Source organism: Ursus americanus, chromosome 20 (genome assembly GCF_024610735.1).
Source record: "Ursus americanus isolate L20-20 chromosome 20, mUrsAme1.1.p, whole genome shotgun sequence".
Lineage (NCBI taxonomy): Eukaryota > Metazoa > Chordata > Mammalia > Carnivora > Ursidae > Ursus > Ursus americanus.
In genome coordinates, this window is record NC_142146.1 from 33,293,739 (window position 1) to 33,314,317 (window position 20,579).

The 20,579-nt window shown below is 36.0% G+C and overlaps 1 protein-coding gene across 3 annotated transcripts in view; it reads right to left on the reverse strand.

The window, feature by feature from the left end:
• STAG1 (STAG1 cohesin complex component) overlaps positions 1-20,579 on the reverse strand; it is a 418,952-nt gene that overhangs the window by 175,008 nt on the left and 223,365 nt on the right. For all 3 annotated transcript variants that reach the window (XM_045791826.2, XM_045791827.2, XM_045791829.2), the window contains one exon: positions 13,733-13,809. In XM_045791826.2, coding sequence (XP_045647782.1) covers positions 13,733-13,809 — 77 coding nt within the window. The remainder of the gene's footprint in view (positions 1-13,732; positions 13,810-20,579) is intronic.

Consider the following 20,579-nt stretch of genomic DNA (forward strand, 5'->3'; position numbering starts at 1 on the left):
TTCCCAAATTTATTTTGCATAAGACAAATTTACTCCTGTGAATTCAAGCCATTTTTGGTCAGATTTTCTGCTACTCACAGATAATTTCAGTCCTACTGTTACAGAATTACCAGCAGTGGGGAAAAATGAATTATTTAGTGAATGGTTTTGGTATAATTGGCGGTTCGTTAGAAAGAAAATTAGATTGCACCTTACCCCAAAATTAATTTCTAATGAATCAAAACACTTTTTTAAAACATTCAGGAAAAAAGAAATAGAAGAAAACATGGGAGAATAGTCTCAGGGTGTGGAAGTCTTTTATTAAATACAATACAAAAACCAGAAGTCATAGAAGACCAACAGATTTACCCACATAAAAGCAATTCTTGTATTTAAAAAAAAAAACATTAAAAGCAATTCAAAAGCATAACAATAGGGTCTGGTTTCCATTTAGAATGTAGAAGGCTCAAAAGCTGAATGAATGAATGAATGAATGAATGAATGAATGAATGAATAAAGATAAACTTTTCTTGAGCTCATCTTGAGCTGAATTAGCTATATCATTCCAAAGAGTAAGCCCCTCCAAGAAGAGATGAAACAAATAAGCTCTATCATCTGTGGCAGAGCCTAAAAGGAAAAGGTGGTCTCCACAAAAGTGGGTAAGAAATGAACCTAAAATTTTAATGAACTGTCAAAGATGAAGTGTGGGCTAGTTTGGTAGAACAAGAACTTTGCACTCACTCAAAAGCTCTTTTCCACAGGTCTCAACTGGGTATTTTAAGCAAATTCTGAGATAGAGCAGAACACAGAACACCTCTCTTGGTGGTGCAGACCTGCAGGCGATGATCTTCAATTGCTGGGGAAAAGGTAAGATGCCCATTTCATTTCTCCAGACTTTTGTCCCCTGCAAATTAAAAGACTTAATCTGATGGAGGTAGGTCAGCAAACGAAGTCACCACCACGGCACAGGCAAAGACCCACTGCAGCCAGGAGAGGGAATAAATCCTCCACCTGGGGGAGAGAATAAGACAAAACACTGTCCTGGATCCTGAATACTAATACCAGTATCAAACAGAGATCTGCTAGCATTGGAAGAGAGACAGAAAACTTGATCTGAGGCCAGCCAGACATAATGGCCAGGAAAGCTAAGAAGGTCCCTCAGTGGCTCCAGGCACAAAAGGCATGCTTAAGGCTTAGCACTAGGACAATAAGGAATCCCCATACCCTCATTATAGTACCAGGCAATAAGCAACACCAGTCTACCACTAGAAGGAGGGACAGGAGTACGGGGTAGGAGTGCTCTGTGTCATAGGAGAACAGGAAGAGCTGAAAGCTCAGGGTACAGCATGAACACTGAGAAAACCCCTCTGGGTATCCTATGTATAAGGCAACAGCAGCCCACCACTAGAGAAATCTGAAGACTAGTTCACTAAAGAAAACGATATCAGCAACAGAACACAAAACTAACTCAATTCCTAACTAAACTGACAATGTATACCATTTTATCCTTTTCAATTTTTGTACCACGTGCAAATATTATGATTAAAAGGAAAAACCCATCTGGGGGTGCCTGGATGGCTCAGTCAGGTTGAGCATCCAACTCTTGATTTTGGCTCACATCATGATCTCAGCCCTGCCTTGGGCTCCGCAATCAGTGGAGAGTCTCCTTGCCCTCTGCCCTTCCCCTCCTCCTCATACTCTCTCTAAAATAACCTTTTTTAAAAAGGGAAAAAACTCTTTTAAAAAAGAAAAACTTCCTGTATCTACCTCAAAAGGCAGTTTCTTGCTTTACACTAATACTAGTTATAAATTTCTCCTTGTTAGACACATTTATACATGTCATGTAAAAAGAACTGTCTAGGGCGCCTGGGTGGCACAGCGGTTAAGCGTCTGCCTTCGGCTCAGGGCGTGATCCCGGTGTTATGGGATCGAGCCCCACATCAGGCTCTTCTGCTATGAGCCTGCTTCTTCCTCTCCCACTCCCCCTGCTTGTGTTCCCTCTCTCGCTGGCTATCTCTATCAAATAAATAAATAAATAAATAAATAAATAAATAAATAAATAAATAAGTAAATAAAATATTTAGGGGGGAAAAAAAAAAAGAACTGTCTAGTGGGGTGCCTGGGTGGCATAGTCAGTTAAGCAGCCAACTCTTCATTTCAGCTCAGATCTGATATCAGGGTTATGGGGCTCTGTGTTAAGCACTGAGTCTGCTTCAGATTCTCTCCCCCTCTGCCCCTCCTGCTTGTGCACGTGTGCGCTCTCTCTCAAATAAATAAATCTTAAAAAAAAAAAAAAAAGATCTGTCCAGTTAATGAAGGTAGTGGGATACTGAAAACTAACTTCCTTCACAAAGCAGTAATTTTTTTTAGGAGAGCTAAGAAAATAAAATGAAAAAAAAAAAAAAGATAATAATCAAGTAGCCTAAATAGCTTATCCACAACTAATATTTACATTCTTTGAGTGCAGTCTTACTATGATGCTTTACACAAGGAATCTATTGAATAAACGAATGCAAAGGTAAACCATATCCAATAAACAGGTATAGAAAGGCAGAAAGCAGCTCAGGTGGGAAGAATATCAGGCAGCAATCTGCTAGGTTAATACAGAGCAGACCAAAAAGATCCAGGAAGAAAGCAACTTCTACAAATACATTCAGATGAATACAAGGGGAGAAATTTTCATGGACAAGATATAACTAGCATTTATATGGTATATACTCTTCAAATCCATAATTTTTTATTATCTATCTACTGTGGTGACTACTAGTATGTATAAAGATGAGAGAAATAAGATCTTAAGAACTAGTTCTAGATCACAGAGGTACAGGGTTCTGGTTCTGGGATTGTAAATTCCATGTATTCTTAACTCTATAATGGAGCATCACCTGATTTACTACAGGAACCTTGGAGAATAGAAGGAGTGTTCAGTGATTGTTCTTCCAAGGAAGAACTTTGGAGTTCTGTTCCCAAATGCATTAACAAGCAACGAATGGAAAAGTTTATTTTAGAAGTTTTGGGAACATTGATGGAGAAATAAAAGGAAAAGAGTACCAAGGGTCAGAGATAAGAGGCAGCAACAACAACTACAAAATTTAGAGCCTCTGAGATGAGAACAACAATCTTACGACAGGTCCACTGCAAAGTAGAGCTCATGCAGGTGACAGAAGTGGAAAGCTAACTGCCTAATTTCTAAGCATCTGATATTTGGGAAACCAATGTGGTCACAAACTATAAATATCAAAAGAGATAAAACACTCTTTAAGAGTAAATCTAAGAGAATTGTTTAACTCTACTGATGGACAATGTCACAAAAAAATATCACCTATTTTTGGTGACATTAGGCTTTTGGTTACCTAATTTCAACAGACTCACCCAAGGATATATACTACTATTGCTTAAAACAGAGATTTGTAAAACACTTATTTGGAGAAAGTATCCATCCAGCCAACCATTCATCTATTCATGTACTTATTGAGCAATAAATATGCTCCCTGCACTAGTTCTTGGCATACGAAGATGAGCACACTAAGGATCTTCTTCTAAGAACTTCTGCTTTATTTTTTCCAGGCTTACTGAGATTTAATTGATACATAATACTATGTAAGTTTAAGGTATAAAAGAAGTTGATTTAATACACTTATATACTGCAAAACGACTAACACCAGAGCATAGCTTAATACATCCCATCACATTATATTACCCATTTCTAATTTTTTGGTAAGAACATTGAAGATCTACTCTCTTAACAACTTCCATGTATGTAACACAGTACTATTAACTATAATCACCATTCTGTACATTAGATCCTCAGAACTTATTCATCTTATAATTGGAAGTTTATACTCTTCGGCCAACTTCTTCTGTTTCCCCATCCTCCAAAGAACTTCTAGTTGAAAAGAAGGACACATAAAAAATAAATAAGTGAATTAAGTACAATGATAGGAATGTTATGAGGATACACAGTACTGCTTAGGAAGGAATGTCAATTTTCTACAGACACAACCGGGCAGGGGAAACAGGGTCAACAGCATTCTAAGCAATAAGATAAGCAAATTCCTATAAAACAAAGATATAAGGAGAATATAAAATTGCTTTAAGTTTGGCAACCTAAGCCAGATTTTGTGGTGGTAGCCAAGAGAAAAGATGGGGCCAGCTCATAGGGAACCTTCTATTTATATAAAGCCTCATTAAAATAAAGCCAAGTTTTATTCTGGAGGCAATGGGTGGCCACTGAAAAATTCTGAGCAAGTAAGGATCATGAACAGATGTGAGCTTTAAAAAATATTTCTGGTTCCACCATGGAGAATAATCAGAGGTAAAGGTGAAGGAAATGGAGCAAGGAGACTTATCACTGCAAATAGATCCAAAAATGAAGGAGGGGTGTAGAGAGGGCCTAACTAAGATAGTAATGATGATGACAGACAAAATAGGAGATGTATGTCATGTATACTCAAACACTGAAAAAATAACATCTACTTGACTACTGGACAAAAATGTCTTGTTTCTAGTTTGATTTACTGGTGGGTTTATTCAAAATAGGAAACAAAAAAAGAACTATTTGCCCCTTACTCTTTTGAGGCATAACTCTTTTGTTTAAGGATGCTCAATTACTATGTCCCATAAGAGACCAGCACCCTTCAACTCATAAATGATTGATATAGCATATCCTACTTCCAGACTTCAGGCCACGCTGGCTTCTACATTCAAAATAAATCCAAAATTTCAGAAATAGACCATCAATGGATATTAAAACCAATGAATGGCAAGTTGAGTGGCATAAGCAGAATGTTAAGAAAGTACCAAATTATCTGATACATGCAAAGGGAAAAGTACTTTTACACAAAGGTTCAATGGTCATCACATTATAAGTGATCAATTGTAGCATCACGAATAAACGGACAACCTCCATTATGTACTATCTACTGTGACACAATATGAAGTACACAGCATCACCTATGAAATTTCCTTGCAAAAAAATGTGTAAATGTAATCTAATGAAGTCATTAGACCTAACTTTCAGTTACAAAATACTGGAGATTTAGGAACAAGCTAAATGATAACCATGAGGGAAAAGTCAGAGAAACAAAATGTGGGATACTTTATAAGACAACTAGGTTGTTGTCAACTACAAGTTAGTATCATGTAAAGAAAAAAATGTGGAGGAACTGTTTTATACTTTGAAAAAGTAGTGACAACAAAACAATCAAATACAATATATAAATCAGTGTGCTTTAGCTACACTGGCTTCTTTGTTGTCTCTCTAATAACCTAGGTATGTTTCTATCTCGGCCATTTGCACAATTTAAATTTTCTCTTCCCCTAGATACACGCATGGCTGCTCCATCACCTCTTTCAAGGGTTTACTTAAGGTCACATTCTTAGAGAGGTTTTCCTGACCATCCTATTTAAAACCATCCTTCCACTCCCAACCTCTTCCCCTTTCTCTGCTTTTTCTACGTAGCCTTTATTGTCTTTTATCATACTACAATATTTTGCCTATGTATTTTATTCACTGGCTTTCCCTCCCAGCTAAAATGTAAATTCCATGAGGGAAGGATTTTTGGTTGGTTTATTCGGTGCTATGTCCTCAACGCTAGGAATGTTTAACAGACACTCAACTACTTCTTCATTAAATGAATAAATCACCACAAAAATTACTGTCAGTGTGGGTCAAAAAAATGGGAAGAATTATCTAAATGATCCCTATAGTTTTCTCCTTAATCAATCATAAATTTTGATAATTTGCGTTTCCTTAGCCACAAACAGAAATGAGGAGAATATGTGAAATCAAAGCAGCAATGGGACCGCCAATCAGTCCTTTTAAATATGTTCTCCCCTAAATCAGCATCAGTAAGTTATGAAGTGCCACCAAATGTCTGGTCCCTACTCATCCATGAATCTTCACAAACATTTCATTAAGAGTGGTAAATAATTTATCAGTAAGAAAAAGAAAAGTTTACAAAATTCAAGATATTGATTACCTCCCAGCAGAAGGATGAGAATGGGAGAGTGGAGGAACACATAGTTATTTCAGTAGTATTTCGGTTCTTAAGTTAGGGATGGCAGATTTACACACCATACACACACACATACACACACACACACACACACACACACACACACACATATATTACATATATTCTTTGTTCTATCAAGTGACACATAATTTTTTTTAAGTGAGTACATTAAAAAGTATTTGAAACTACCAAATTTATATCCTTGAGGATACCAAGTTCCTGAAATCACTAAGAGAAATTCCAAATTCTGGAATACCATTATCTAAATTATCACAATGTTATAGTAAGCATTTAAGATGTAAAATCACATCTATGCACTTCTGTATCACAGTGATTGAAAGAGTTTTTCATTTTTGTTTTCCCTCAAAAAGTCAGAATGCATAAGAACCGTGTGTCAAGGGAACAAAGAAAATGACATTACTTATCCTTGGAAAGATCCAGTGAAAGATCCATTTTTACAAAACAAAATTCTGAGTGGGCTAAATAAAATTTATTATTAAATATATTGTTTAAACTTTTGTTTTTAAGTTAAAATAGCCATAAAGATTAATTATTTAGATAGATTATTTTGGCTGACTGCCATAAGGCAATTAAAGAGAAAACTACTCTTCGTTATCAGACCTCTGCTAATTAAGTCTAAGGTAACTCTTTCAATTCTGACAAACCTCAGCCTTAAAGTATCAGGAAATTCAACTGGCATATATGTGCCAATTAAAGAAATAATACAAAAATACATTTGGAAAGAAAAATTCCACAAGTCAATGCTATAAAAATTTTGTTGTCTTTTTCAAACCCCTATCTTATGTCTGCTCCAGCATTTATCTAGGACACTGTCTAGTATGCTTAGGAGAACAACAATGGTTTGGGGATGGCTTATTTATAAGTATTAGATACAATTATCTTAGTCTAATTTCTCTAGCTTCGTACCCCAATGTTTTCTCTTTTACATACATCCTTAACTCCATCTTCCCTATAAACTCCTGCCTGGTTTTTCTGGTGAAATTCTATTCATCTTTAAAAACCTAGTTTTAGGGCTAAGTAATTTGTGAAGCTCTCACAGCTCAGATAATTAACTCACCCTTTGGGTTCTCACAGGGCCTAGTATTTCTCACCTATTAAACTTGTCAAGGTATTATTGCTATTAGTTCACAAAGCTCTTCCACAGTTAGAACATGAAATCATTTTCTGGAGCTATAACCTTGTTAATCTCTAAGTATATTCTAGAGCTATAACCTTGTTAATTTCTAAGTATATAGTTCCTAACTAAAAGTTAGACAAACATTAAATGTTCAATAAATGTTTACTGAATAAACACAAAAATAAATCCTGTATAAATAAGTTTGAAAGACTGCACAGTTCAGGGCACCTGGGTGGCTCAGTTGGTTAAGTCACTGCTTCAGGCCCAGGTCATGATCCCGGGGTCCTGGGATCCAGCCCTGTGTCAGGCTCCCTGCTCAGCAGGGAGCCTGCCTTACCCTCTCCCTCTGCCCCTCCCCCTGCCTGTGCTCTCCTGCTCTCTTCTCTCTCTCGAATTAATAAAATCTTTAAAAAAAAGAGAAAAAGTTAATTTGACAGTTGTTAAAATAAAAAGTTATACCTAACATCAATAAAAGATCTAGAATACCTAGCTTTAGCTAGATAATTTAAAAGATCTTCATAATGATTAGCAAATATAAATGTGATTCACTCATATCACTGTAAAATCATGTTTTATAGATATATTTTAAAACTGAAAAATAAAAATCTTGAAATGACCAGGGTATAATCACAACTTAAATATATAGTTCATCACATCTAATCAAAATCAGATAGGGATTTAAGCCAGTACCCACTGATAAAAATGTTACTGTTGGCTTATGAGTATCTCATTTAAGCATTTCTCATAATGAAAGTAGATGTCTTAAACAATATAATGGAATGGATTTACTCCCCAAAGAGTCAATATATATCAATAGAAATAACTGGTCCTTTCAAAAAGATACTAATTTAATTCCAAACTTGTTTGGTCAGCCATAAGACATTTGGTAATAAAAAGAGCCAGAAATTTATTATATGACTAAGGTGTCTAAGTGGAGAGAGTACACTCAGGTAACAGTTACCTGAGTGACTCTTTCCAAGCTATTTCAGATTTTACACTTGCAGTAGTATACTAGGCAGAACAGGGTAGTGGTTATGAGTATGAACTCAGGAGCTAGATGTTCTGGGCTTCATTCCTGACTTTATCATTTACTAGTTGTGTGACCTTAGGCAAGTTTCTTAACCCCTCTTGCCTCCATTTTCTCATCTGTAAAATGGAGATAATAATAACATAAAAGACCTACCTCATAAAAATGTCATAAGTATTAAACATATGTAAAGAACATGCAACAGTGCCTGACACACAGTAGAGATAAATATTTGTTATTATTATCATTCAACATGTTTCCTCTTGTCTCTAGTATTTTGCACTACAAAGTTCACAGTTGTAATATTAGTTCCTATTTTGTACCTTTTCACATTACAAATGATTACAATTTCTTGAGTCTTCATGAGTTTTTCTATGTGATTATTCCTCTGTCCTTCGGCACTTCTCACTTCCAACTTTGCTTCCTTTCTTTAATATTCTGTTTACCTTCCTCAATGTGAAAGTTTCCAAAGTGATATATACAACACCAACTAAGTGGTGTACTGCAAAAACATTAAAACTCTCTTTATTTATTTATTTTTTTTAATGATTTTTTATTATATTATGTTAGTCACCATACAGTACATCCCCGGTTTCCGATGTAAGGCTCGATGATTCATTAGTTGCGCATAACACCTAGTGCACCATGCAATACGTGCCCTCCTTACTACCCATCACCGGCCTATCCCATTCACCCACCCTCCTCCCCTCTGAGGCCCTCAGTTTGTTTCTCATAGTCCATAGTCTCTCATGTTTCATTCCCCCTTCTGATTACCCCCCTTTCTTTATCCCTTTCTTCCCCTACCGATCATCCTAGTTCTTATGTTCCATAGATGAGAGAAATCATATGATAGTTGTCTTTCTCTGCTTGACTTATTTCACTTAGCATTATCTCCTCCAGTGCCGTCCATGTGGCAGCAAGTGTTGGGTACTCGTTCTTTCTGATAGCTGAGTAATATTCCATTGTATATATGGACCACAACTTCTTAATCCAGTCATCTGTTGAAGGGCATCTTGGCTCCTTCCACGGTTTAGCTATTGTGGACATTGCTGCTATGAACATTGGGGTGCATATGGCCCTTCTCTTTACTACGTCTGTATCTTTGGGGTAAACACCCAGTAGTGCAATGGCTGGATCATAGGGAAACTCAATTTTTAACTTTTTAAGGGACCTCCACACTGTTTTCCAGAGTGGCTGTACCAACTTGCATTCCCACCAACAATGTAAAACTCTCTTTATTTTTAATTAAATTGAGAAATAAATTATTAGTAGTATTTAGTACATACAATAAGCTTTGTATGCCCTCACTAGGTCCATATTTCAGATTGTAATGTATCACAAAGGTTATCTGAGGTATCCTAAGAGAAGAATTAGAAGAGCTCAATGCTCAAGGGGGTTGATATTAAAAATGGTATTCTTCACTGGTTTATTCATTTTGTAAGTTGCATATGACCAATGCAATAGATTTAAATATATTTTAAAATATTTATTTTTAACTCTTCACAAAATGCTAACATAAAGACTTTAGGGAAAAAGAGAAACAAAAAGAAAAATCACAAGTGAATAATAAATATGGAAGCACTGACACTTCTTGCACAAGCTCATCTTAGGCCACGATAAAAGTTAAAGCCATGATGACCTAATGACATCTGAGAAGAAACTGATCTAGTAGTGTATGCATTTAACCTATAAATAAACATATGCTGCAAAATACACTGTAAGATAATAAATATAATTAAATATTATAAGTATAAATATATAAAACATAAATGTAATAAAATAATTATACTGTAATAAATAATTATTTATAATAAATATAATATAGGGGCGCCTGGGTGGCTCAGTCATTAAGTGTCTGCCTTCGTTCGGCTCAGGTCATGATCCCAGGGTCCTGGTATTGAGCCCCACGTGCTGTTTCTCCCTCTCCCTCTGCCTGCTTATGCTCTCTCTCTCTGCCAAATAAATAAAATCTTAAAATATATATATATATATATATATAAAATGACTATTTATTTATCTGATTTATTTATTATTTGGTCTGATTACCAAAGGTGGGAGGAAAAAAAACTTTTGTCTATTTTTATTTATCACATATTTAGAAAATAAGTCTTAGTTCAGAACTAAGAAAGTCTGAAACAATCACCAGACAGTTTTTAAGCACTCTCCGCACAAGATAAGAACTCTAGTCTTCTGAGAAGGAGCATGGGGGAGAGGAAGAGAAGAGAGTAATTTTTTAGCTTTATCATAGGTGTTCACTATTAAGACAATAGGCTGAAAAATGTTTTATTGATGGAATATAAAATCAAAAATATTTAGACTTTAATTTGGGACTGGAGATAATTTGAGTTTTCTTCTACCATATCTTTCTCATTTTCTTCATCTTTTCTCAGTTTGTATAATATTTAACCATTTACATTTCTTAAAATTTTTAATCCTATGATTAATAAATGCTCAAACGGATAAGCAAATGAGAAGTTCTATACTTAAGTCTAAATAAATTCATAGAAGCACACACAATTAGAAACAAAAAAAGAGAAAAAAGCCATTGGGTAAGTTCTGATCATTACAGAAGAGCACAATGTATAAAACTGTAATTGTGAGCAATACAAAAATCACATAGACAAGAATTAAAGGCACTAAGGGAATACATTAAATGTACTTCCCTTCATAGATGTCACATTTCAATATATGAAAACTATGCAAACCGACCTTTGGAAAACATACTTAAGAGCTTACATTTGGAGGTGTGACTCTAATAATCTGGGGAAGAAATACTATTACATTTAATTGCTTTATGTGTCAGGGGCTGGCTCTAACAGCAACTGAATGTATCTACTGGCTAATCATATGAACCAGACATTGCTCTAAACTACTGGGATCCAATGGATCCTGTCATTAAGTCTTTCTGAATTTTACCACAAAATACAATTTACCAAAACTAACCTCCCTCCATTCCTGGGGACTAGAAGACCTACACAGTATTCTGAAGAAACAAAAACAATAAAATACTGTATGTTTAACAATATGTAAGCACTTAAATGCAGTTTTTTGCGAAAGTGCTTAAAGATAAAACAGACTTAGAAAATAATGTAATTCTGCTTTAAATGAATATATTCTAATAGAAGACTGTGTTAGTTGTTCTGTCAAACAGGAAACAAAAGAATGTTTTCCTTTAGAATTTTTTCTTTATTTGAAGTACAGTTGACACACAATGTTACATTAGTTTCAGGTGTACAATACAGTGATTCAACAAGTTCAGACATTATGCTATGCTCACAAGTGTAGCTACCAACTGTCACCACACAACACTATTACAATACCACTGACTACATTCCCTATGTTGTATCTTTTATCCTCGTGACTTACTCATAAAATGGTGGTTTTTAAAACATTCTTTTTTGATTTAGTCAGTATTCTCAAATATTGGGAGAAAAATATTTAAGATTATGAAATAAACACCTTTTGAATAATTTTCATTTGCTTTACTTAACTCATTATCAGTTGTGGTAACAGTTTACTATTCTTCTAATACACCTGAATATTTGACAATATTCACAGGAATATCAGATACATCATGATCTTCATTTTGCTGAATTCCTCATCTTCCCCTACTTATCTCAAAATCTTACCACAAAGCAATGATATCCTGTTTTGAAATTTCACTGTGTATTCACATTGTATTTGCTCTCATTCTATCTTATATAAAATGTTTTTATAGCTTAAATCTCGGTTTTCTCTCAAAGTTTCTCACAAACTTCTCTGAAGTTTGGAGTCACTGGAGTCACCCGGTGAACTTTTAAAAATCCCAAGCCCAGGTTACATGCCTTACAAATTAAATCAGAAGGTCTGGGGATAAGGGAGTGAGGCCAGGCATCAGTTTTTAAATATCCCCAGGTGATATTAATATGCAGCAAAGTTTGGGAACTACTGTCAAACTCTTCGTAGTGCCTTGAAGGTCCAAGATGCATACTACTTTTTAATCTGTGATCTCAATCACCTGTGTTGTAAGCCTGGCATGGTAGTTAGTACAGTAGTTGGGGCACCTTAATTTGGCTTCGTTATCTTCTATTTGCCACATATAATCTCATGAAGTTAACAACAAAAAACCTTTTTTTTTTTAATGAAAAGTTAATTTCATAGAAATGTTTCAGAATACAGAAATTTTTGAATTTTAGAAGTTAATATAGTACGTATACTTTATATTCCATCACAATCCAAGGGAATTGGAGGCAGCACCCTGTTATCAAGAACGTTAGTATTTCACCAGGAAGACATATAAATACTCACAACGACTGAGATAAACAAAAATTTTAATAGCCTCAGGTTAGGTGGGGCTAGTTTTGCCACCAATAAATTGTGAAAAAAAAAGTCCTTTGGAATTTTAGCATGTTTTGGATTACAGAAATGAAAACAAGTAATTATGGACATTATATACGTGGGTCACAATGTAAGGTCTCCCCTACTTCCCACGGAATGTGACTAAATAATCTGAAATATTTCTGTAAAGATGCTCCTGAAAATGTTTTGGTGTGTGCCACTAGAATAAAAGTGAACACCTGATGAAAAAATATATATAGTGTACAATATGTGTTTGTTTTACCATGTATTTGTAGTACTTTTTTCAATTAAATATAAATATTCCTACTGTTACTAATAAAAAAAAGCCTAAGCCCTCCCCACTGAGAGAGTGGACCTGGAAAAAAAACAATCTTTGTTGTTAGTGTTGAAAAGTCAAGAAAAGAGAACATCTACAGAAAATAGAAATCTTATTAAAATCAAAAGGCAGACTACTAAAACTAAAATTAGTGGTGGTCTAAAGCATGACATAAACTGAGTTCACCATATACAGAAGACAAAAATAAAATTGTGAAAGTGTTTCAACACTTACCATCAGTGTAAAGCTGATTAATTTGTGAAGACTAGCAAAGAAAACATGTATTCTAAGTACAAATCAGAATATTCTCAAGTAAATTGTCCCAAATAGAAGTTTAAGTTTTACACAAACACACAAAATGGGGGTGGGATTGAGGAGGGGGCAGTAGGGAGAGATAAACAAAACATAATTTTAGGAATCCTGGATTAAATGAAGTTAACCAGGTTATTTTTCCATCAGGATTTCTAAGAACCTTAAATAAGATAATGCACTTTGGTAATCTCTAAAACAGGTATAATATGCAGCCTGCTCACACTTATTTGGCCCCCAAACCCTTTTTTCTTTAAAGTATTTAACTAATGACTAATTCTACAGAACAAAACTATTGGAGATGCATTTATAAATTTGAGAATTTTACGCAGTCTTCAAGAATGAATGTCAAGAATCAACTTCTACTTCATACCATTAATTTTTTTATCCTTATCAGTTACCAGTCATTAAGTGATACCTCCATGTAATGAAATGAAATTGCCAAAGATCAACTTCAGAATTAGTAACACGGATTATTATATAAATGAAGAAATAGTGTTACTTCTCTTAAACTAGACACCAAATCAAAATAAAACTTAAAATAATCAACATATTCACCATTTTAAAAGTATAAGTATGCAATTTGTATAAATATTGAAATGCTATACCTCATCAAATTCTTCAGTCATTTTTCTGATGATTTCTGCATTCTGCATATTTCGAAACATCTCTATTCTCACAGTACCTGTGGAACAACAGATTTTACAGTTAATCTTTTTCTATCCCGTGCTAAACACTAAATTTAACCTGACCACTGTTTGAAAAATTTTATATCAAAGTTTTTGGGGTTTTTTCTTTCTCCAAACGCCTACCTAAAGGAATCCCTTGTTTAAGAACTTCAAAGTTCTTCAGACATATTTTAAAACCCTGAATATTCTGTGAATTAGATTAAGTATGAGAGAAAAAACTGAGAGGAGGGTTGGGGAAGGAAAAGATGAAGACATAAAATAATAAATTTATACTGCAGGGAGGGCCCTACGGAATGACTGGTGCTATCCAGACATACACCTGACTGCCTTAGTATGAAAAACACCCAAGTATAGAGACTGTTATCTCTCTTCATGCCTTTTTCTGATATTCTTTATTAACAGAACATTCTTCTATAAATTAAAACTAAATGTTCCCTTAATCTATTAACACCTGTCAGTTAAATCTGTTTTATCTGAACATGAAAAATAGCTTGGTAACTTCAACCTAAGTATCAAAGAAAAAGTTAACCCCCTTTCTCATCTCATTCTTTAGTACTACATTTATATTAGCTACATAATAACTTTTATCTCAGATATGATTACATAAATACTATCACTAAAAATAATAAGTGGTTTGTATCAAAAATTTGTGTTAAAATTAACATAATTTAAATAAATTAAGGTTCAAAATCAATCTGGAGTTACAGAGAATACTGGCCTAGTAATTATATGAGGTTTCAGTTTCAACTATATACATGTAAAATATTCAAGTTAAAAATCACAAGAATAAGACTCAATGAATCAACAAGAAAATATATAACCTCCAACAGGTTCCTTGCCAGTGATTACCAGCTCCAATTCAAACCACATTTAGGTATAGAGGAGGGAAAAGTCGCTAAAGTATACTGTACTCTTACAGGAAAAAGCATGAAGCAATAGAGAGCCACTAAAAGTCACCAAAGTGTACACTTAATTCAGAGGCCCAATAAAAAGCTGCAATGGCACATTTGGCATATCGAACTTAATTTGACTTAATTTTTATTAATCTATAAAATGAGAAAAATGGTATCTCCCTTATCTTTTTAATCACAACCATTTCTAAGCATGTTTTAAATACTCGATGTACAGCTCTCTTATGCATTTTCAGGACGCTGAATTCATTAAGTACCACCAACAGGTATCCCTTACACCCAGCTACAGAGATGAGAGTCTAGTTGGAAGGTGAGTGAAAAGGGAAAATATTTTTAGAGTTCCTCCTCAACATATAATTTCCTAAACACAACAGGAAACTTTTACATTGTGATTTTATTTTTTATGGGAAAAACAGTATCACAGACAGTATTTAAAATCACTGAAGACAGGTTGTTTATGCACTACAATACAGCCTTCATTTTCAGAGGTTTTAAAAAATTAAATAAACAAAAAATGCATCGAATTGCTAATTATAAATTCTCAAGTAAAAGTAACTTTCTGTTAAACAATCTTTAAAAATCATTCAAATTAGGAGTGCCTGGGTGGCTCACTTGGTTGAGTGTCCAACCCTAGATTTTAGCTCGGGTTATCATCTCAGGGTCATGGGATCAAGCCCCACAACAGGCTCCGTGCCAAGTATGGAACCTGCTTCAGATTCTCTCTCTCTTCCTCTGCCCCTTCCCCACCCCCCTCAAAAATAAATGAATAAATAAAATCACTCAAAGTACACAAAACAGTTTTAACTGTATTTAGCCTTGTTTGGGTCATGAACTATTTTGTCAACCTGAAATAGAGTCCCATATATAAAAAGCATGTAATTTCAGGAGTTGTTTCATGGTACTCTTGATAAGCAAAATTACTTTCATTAAGTACTAACCCAGCAAAAGAAGTAAAATTAGATTTTTAAGTTATTAAACATGAGAAGAATGAGTTGTTCTTGAAGAGATGGAAATATTTTATATTTTGCATGGGGTAGCATTATTAAATGGCTATATGCATTTCTCGAAAGTCATTTATCTGTACACTTAAAATGTGCACATTTGGAAACTGTATCTTGGTAAAATTGATTTTTAAAAAACCATGAAAAAGGACAACGCTAATCACAGTAGTTCAGTAAAAAGTTACACATGGGAAGGAGTGCCTAGATGGCTCAGTACGTAGAGCATGCAACTCTTGATCTCTGTAGGTTCAAGCCCCACAGTGGGTTTAGAGATTACTTAAAAAGTTAAATGTGTCATTGTTAAATATGAGTATAAATAATGTTTAATTCTATTTCCATGACTGATATTGCAGTTTTCATACACAGTGGAGTCTTAACTATAATTTCAATGGACTAGCAAGTTAGTTCATAAATGGAGGACTATTTTGCAGTATTTAGTATCATAAAATGAAAGGCAAGAAAACAGTAGCTAGTATTAAAAGCAAAATAAAAACCAGCTGCATGATTAGCATCTTTAAAAATTACTATCATATATAAGTAACAATTATTAATAAAATAAAATCAGATGTTTAAAGCTATAACTTTGAAAATGAACGGAAGCTAGTCATTGAGGTTTTTTTAAGACAGGAAAATCCTGCTGCTGCCACAATGACTATTAGAAACATTAGCCTATTTACATACTACTTTCTAACTGCTCATTCTTCTTCAGTCCAGTCCCATAACTCTACTGCAACTGCTTCCTCACACCTATTATCTGCTGATTGTTACATCAAAGTTTTTCTTTAGTAATACCTTATCTATTCCATTTAAAACATTTGCTCATTATGTTGGCTTCTGTAACACTATACCCTTGTACTGTATTCTCTGATGACTTTGATTTCTTTCACTTACTTTCAGTCATTTACCTGAATAAACACAGGTAATTTCCAAAGTTCTGTCCAACACATTTTTCTTTGTCCCATTCTACATTTTCTAACCTGGGTATGGCCCCCATCTACCTCTCGCCCTAGACAAAAGTATGGCAGAGACTACTACTTATTAATCTGTATTCAGCCCAATTCCTCGAAAAATACCTGACATCTTGAGTCTTCTCTCTCCTATTTTAACCTTTGACAATGGATAATAAAAGTAAATTAAAGATCTGAAATAATTCAGATTCACAGAAACATAAATATCTGAAAATAAAGAACAAAAAAGAAAAAAGATTATCTTCCATTCTCTATGTGTCTCACACCATCTGTGAGAATCCTAAAATAACCTATCAACATATATATTTTATACTAAAAAAATAAAATGCTGTTTAAGCAGGCCCTCCTGACAGGATTATACTTCTAATGAAGATAAAGGAACAACTTTAAAAATTGTCATCTTTAACCATGAATAATTCCAGAAACAATAACATCAGAAAGTGACCATCAAGTTCTCTAACACTTAAATTATGTCAAACTGCTGGAGAGAACATAACTTGAGACAATCCCCATGGTAGGCAATTTGGCAAATGTTTACTGAAATTACAATTTACATACTCCTTGTCTTGATATTCTTGTACGTGTTGCAAAGAAACCATAAACTCACACACATGAAATAATGAAGGTACGATGTTATTCCCTGAAGCACTGTTTGTGAAAGCAAAAGGAAAAATACATATACCCATAAAATAAGATTCTAACTAATAACTAAAAGTGTTGATGATAATAATAATGGTGGTGACAGGTAACACTTGGGTGCTCATTATCTGCCAGGCATTTTTCTAAGAAATAAACCCTTGAAGTTAACATGTTTAATCTTCACAACACCACCTATGAAGAACGTACCATTTTTCTCTCATTATACAGAAGAGAAAATTGAGGCACCTAGAGATTTAGCAACTTGTAAAAGGGGTTTCCCAGTAGCAGATTCGTGCTCTATATGCATGCAGTCTGGCTATAGGGTCCATGACTAAGCACTACTCTTAATTGACTAAAATCAATGGGATCCATGGAGCTGTCTAAAATGATAAACAGGTCTGTGTTGGATATGGAAAGATCTGTAGGATATATTCATAGATGAAAAAAAGGAATATATATGTACTTGATTGTATATGCTTTAAAGTATTTCTGGAAAGATATACAAATATCTGGCAAAATTGGCTGCCTCAGGGAAAGAGAAATACGTGGCTGTGGTTTAGAGATATAATGGAGATATTATTAGTGAACCTGGTTGATCATTAAATATACTAACATTGCCTAAGAGCACTTAGCAGACAGTGTTCCCCAGAGCTTTCTTACTAGCTGTCCCATATAGGAAACAGCTTTCTATTTTAAGGATTTTCTTTTAAAGATTGGATTACAGGGGTACCTGGGTGACTACTCAGTTAAGCGTCTACCTTGGGCTCAGGTCATGATCCCAGGGTAGGGGATCAAGCCCCATGTAGGGCTCCCTGCTCAGCAAGAAGCCTGCTTCTCCTTTTCCCTCGGCCTCTGCCTGCTGCTCCCCCTGCTTGATCTATCAAATTAATAAAAAAAAAAAAAAAAAAAAGGACTGGATTGTAGAGTCTTAATAAATAAAATCTAATCTGGTGATGAAGAAGAGAAAATCCAAGCATGTAACAGGACAATTTTTGGTAGCCTCATTTTTTGTTTCAATATTACTTTAAGTATTAGACAGCAGGTTGTATATCAAAATGAAATGAAGAAAACCTGAAAATAAATATGGATAAATTACTAGAGAAAACTTTTCTAAGTCTGAAAAGGAGAAGAAATGCTGAGGCTACTCCAACGAAGAAGTATTTACTAAAGAAACACTGCATACCAGAATACAGAACTTAACAGTTACTTAAGATTCAGTGACTGCATACATACAGGAATCTTTCTCAAGATTTGAAGAGAGGGAGATGGGAGGAGTTAAGATGGCGGAGGAGTAGGGGACCCCTTTTTCAGCTGGTCCCCTGAGTCGAGCTGGAGAGGTACCAGACCATCCTGAACATCAACGGAATCAGCCTGAGACGCAGGAAGATACATCTGGATCTGTACAAATGAACATCTCCAGCGATGAATATTGAGGCACGAAGCGGGGAGCCATGAAACCGCGCACAAATATCAGAAGATAAACGGAAGGGGGAGGGAGCCGCCGCGTTTGGGCGCCGGGACGCGGTAGCCACCTGTATGGGAGAGCGGACGGACTCGTGGACCGGCACCCAAGAGAGAGCAGACTGAGACCGAGAGCCGGGGAACGCAAGCGACCAGACTGAAACGGAGCTCCGGTGCGATCACTGGAACCAGACTGAGACAAGGAGATCCGGAGCGCGCGGGGATGGCTGGCAGCTACCGGTATTAGAAACACAAAGGACAGAGAAGCACCGGCCCTGGAAGTCAGGGCTGGGATGGCGGGTGTGGGGTGCACATCCAGGGACGCTGCAGGATTGGGCAGCACCAACAGAAACTGACTTAAAGTGGCCAGAACATCAGTGGAGAGCGGTCTGCGATCCCTCTGTTCTGAGACACGCTGGGATTTGGCCACTGCTACTCTCTCAGATGAGGCACAGCAAACCACCAGGGAACCACCAGAAAACAAAAGCCTGGAAATACCGGCTCACAGTGTGCCCATCCCCATCCCCCCTCGCAGGGGACACGGAGACTCTACCCAAACGGGGTTGCCTGTGTATCGGCGGCAGGCCGTTCCCCGAGAAGGCAGACTGAAAAATCAAGAAGCCCACATCCCAAAGATCCCTATAAAACAAGTGTGCACTGCCTGGGTCCCGGTCAATAATTTGGGCTCTGGACAACCCCGCAACCTTTCCTCATCAGAATGACGAGAAGGAGAAATCTCCCCAGAAGACAAAAGACAATGAGTCTGTGGATATGTTTCTTTTTTTTTTAAGATTTTATTTATTTATGTGACAGAGAGACAGCCAGCGAGGGAGGGAACACAGCAGGGGGAGTGGGAGAGGAAGAAGCAGGCTCCCAGCAGAAGAGCCCGATGTGGGACTCGATCCCGGAATGCCAGGATCATGCCCTGAGCCGAAGGCAGACGCTTAACGACTGCGCTACCCAGGCGCCCCAGAACTAATGGATATGGATATAACCAAATTATCAGAAATGGAGTTCAGAGTAACAATGGTCAAGATGATGTGTAGACTTGAAAAAAGTATTACCAAAAATGTTAATGAGAATATAGAATCTCTAAGGGCAGAAATGAGAGCGAATCTGGCAGAAATTAAAAATTCTATGAATCAAATGCAGTCAAAACTAGATGCTCTGACAGCCAGGGTGAAAGAGGCAGAAGAACATATCAGTGAATTGGAGGATGGGTTAGTAGAAGAGAAAGCTAAAACAGAAACTTGGATCAAAAAAATCCAATCTCAAGAATGTAGGTTAGGGGAGATTACTGACTCAATGAAACGTTCCAATGTCAGAATCATCAGCATCCCCGAGGGGGTGGAGAAAAACAGAGGTCTAGAAGAGATATTCGAACAAATTGTAGCTCAAAACTTCCCTAATCTAGAAAAGGAAACAAGCATTCGTGTCAAAGAGGCAGAGAGGACCACCCCCCCCCACAGCTCAACCACGACAAACCTACACCACGTCACGTCATAGTGCAGTTCACAAATATTAGATCCAAGGATACAGTATTGAAAGTAGCCAGGGCAAAGAAATTTCTCACGTACCAAGGCAAAGGTATCAGAATTACATCAGACCTGTCTACACAGACCTGGAATGAGAGAAAGGGTTGGGGGGATATTTTTAAAGCTCCTTCAGAGACAAACATGCAGCCAAGGATCCTTTATCCAGCAAAGCTGTCATTCAGAATGGATGGAGAAATAAAGACCTTCCAGAATCGCCAGTCATTGACCAATTTTGTAACCACGAAACCAAC